The sequence below is a fragment of the Cyprinodon variegatus genome, unplaced genomic scaffold, assembly GCF_000732505.1.
Source record: "Cyprinodon variegatus isolate N-32 unplaced genomic scaffold, C_variegatus-1.0 Scaffold232, whole genome shotgun sequence".
NCBI lineage: Eukaryota > Metazoa > Chordata > Actinopteri > Cyprinodontiformes > Cyprinodontidae > Cyprinodon > Cyprinodon variegatus.
The window spans coordinates 479,968-481,191 of NW_015150685.1; the positions used below are offsets into that span (position 1 = coordinate 479,968).

At 38.9% G+C, this 1,224-nt stretch overlaps 1 protein-coding gene across 1 annotated transcript in view; it reads right to left on the reverse strand.

Moving 5' to 3' along the window:
- Nucleotides 1–852: 852 nt before the first annotated feature.
- The window catches only part of mtx2 (metaxin 2), a 4,722-nt gene continuing 4,350 nt past the window's right edge, over nucleotides 853–1,224 (reverse strand). The window contains 1 exon segment of the mRNA XM_015381370.1: nucleotides 853–1,014. Within this exon segment, the coding sequence (XP_015236856.1) occupies nucleotides 855–1,014 (160 nt within the window). The 3' untranslated portion in view covers nucleotides 853–854.

The following is a 1,224-nucleotide window of genomic DNA, read 5'->3' on the forward strand; positions in this document are numbered from 1 at the left end:
ATTTCATAATATGATTTGTATTTTTAGGAATTTTATTTAATTTAGCATTTTAATGATATACTCATTTAAATACATATTCAATGAATAAATGTTAGCTCTATTTATTACATGATACATTATTTTATGTGATATTTACATCAATGTATTTTATTATATGTTTTGGCTCCACATACAGGGGTAATATCACAATGTCTGTGATAAAGCATCAGGCGAGCCCTCAGGGGTCCCCAACCCCCACTTTAGGAACCCGTTTCACAACCAGTGAAGCGTTGATCTAAGTAACGATTGAAACAACCTAATTAGCTGACTAGTTTTTCAATGTTTGATCAATCATCAGTTTATTTATTTCAGCACTAAATCTGTAATAAAATCAATAAGCTTCAAGGTTCAAACTGCGCTTTTTTTATTGGAGGGGAAATGAAACCACTGGGTGGAACGTCTCATGTAGGCACTTCAAATCAACAGAAGCAAAAATAAACTGGAAAAATCTCCATCATCAATATGTTCCTGGGATTTTATACAACAGCAGCTCCTGGTCTGAGTGATTCGCTCCCTGAAAGAAAAACAAACTCGTCTCATTTGACCTTCTGCAGCTGGGGTCAAGTGGAGTTCTTCCCTCTGAAAGTCGCTCATGTTGCACAGCTGTAAAACCAAACCCGCTCTTCAAAGTGTGTGGCGGACCGCAAACAAAAAAAGAGCAAAAATTTACAAAGCATGGAGCTAAAAAAAGGAGATCCGAACAACACAGACATCAGTTTATACTTTTTCAGTCCTACAATGTGGGGAATGAAAGAAGGAAATGCAGAAAGTACAAGATGACACAGAGAGCAGCTTTTTTTTTTTTTTTTTGTCTTTTAGTCTTTTTTGTCTTCAAAATAGGTCTGTTCGATGCGCCTGCAGAACATCAGCAGGTTGTTGTAGCTCTTCACCCTCTCTGCCAGCTCAGTGCTGGTCAGTCTGGTGGTGAGAATGGTGAAAAGATGGCCGAACACCAGAGCGTCCAACTCGGTAGCCCTGCAACACAAAAATAAAGAAATCCAGTATCATGCGGAGTGAGGATGCTTCCTCTTCAACAGAGACGGACATTAAATGCAGCAAGTAAATGAGCGGCTGAAGATGTTTTATCTACAGGCTGAGACAATACCATGACATCATCACTGTGACGTGCTCCTCTCAGCAGAAGCACTTTGATAAATAATGGATGACATTATGTCCCTTGAACAC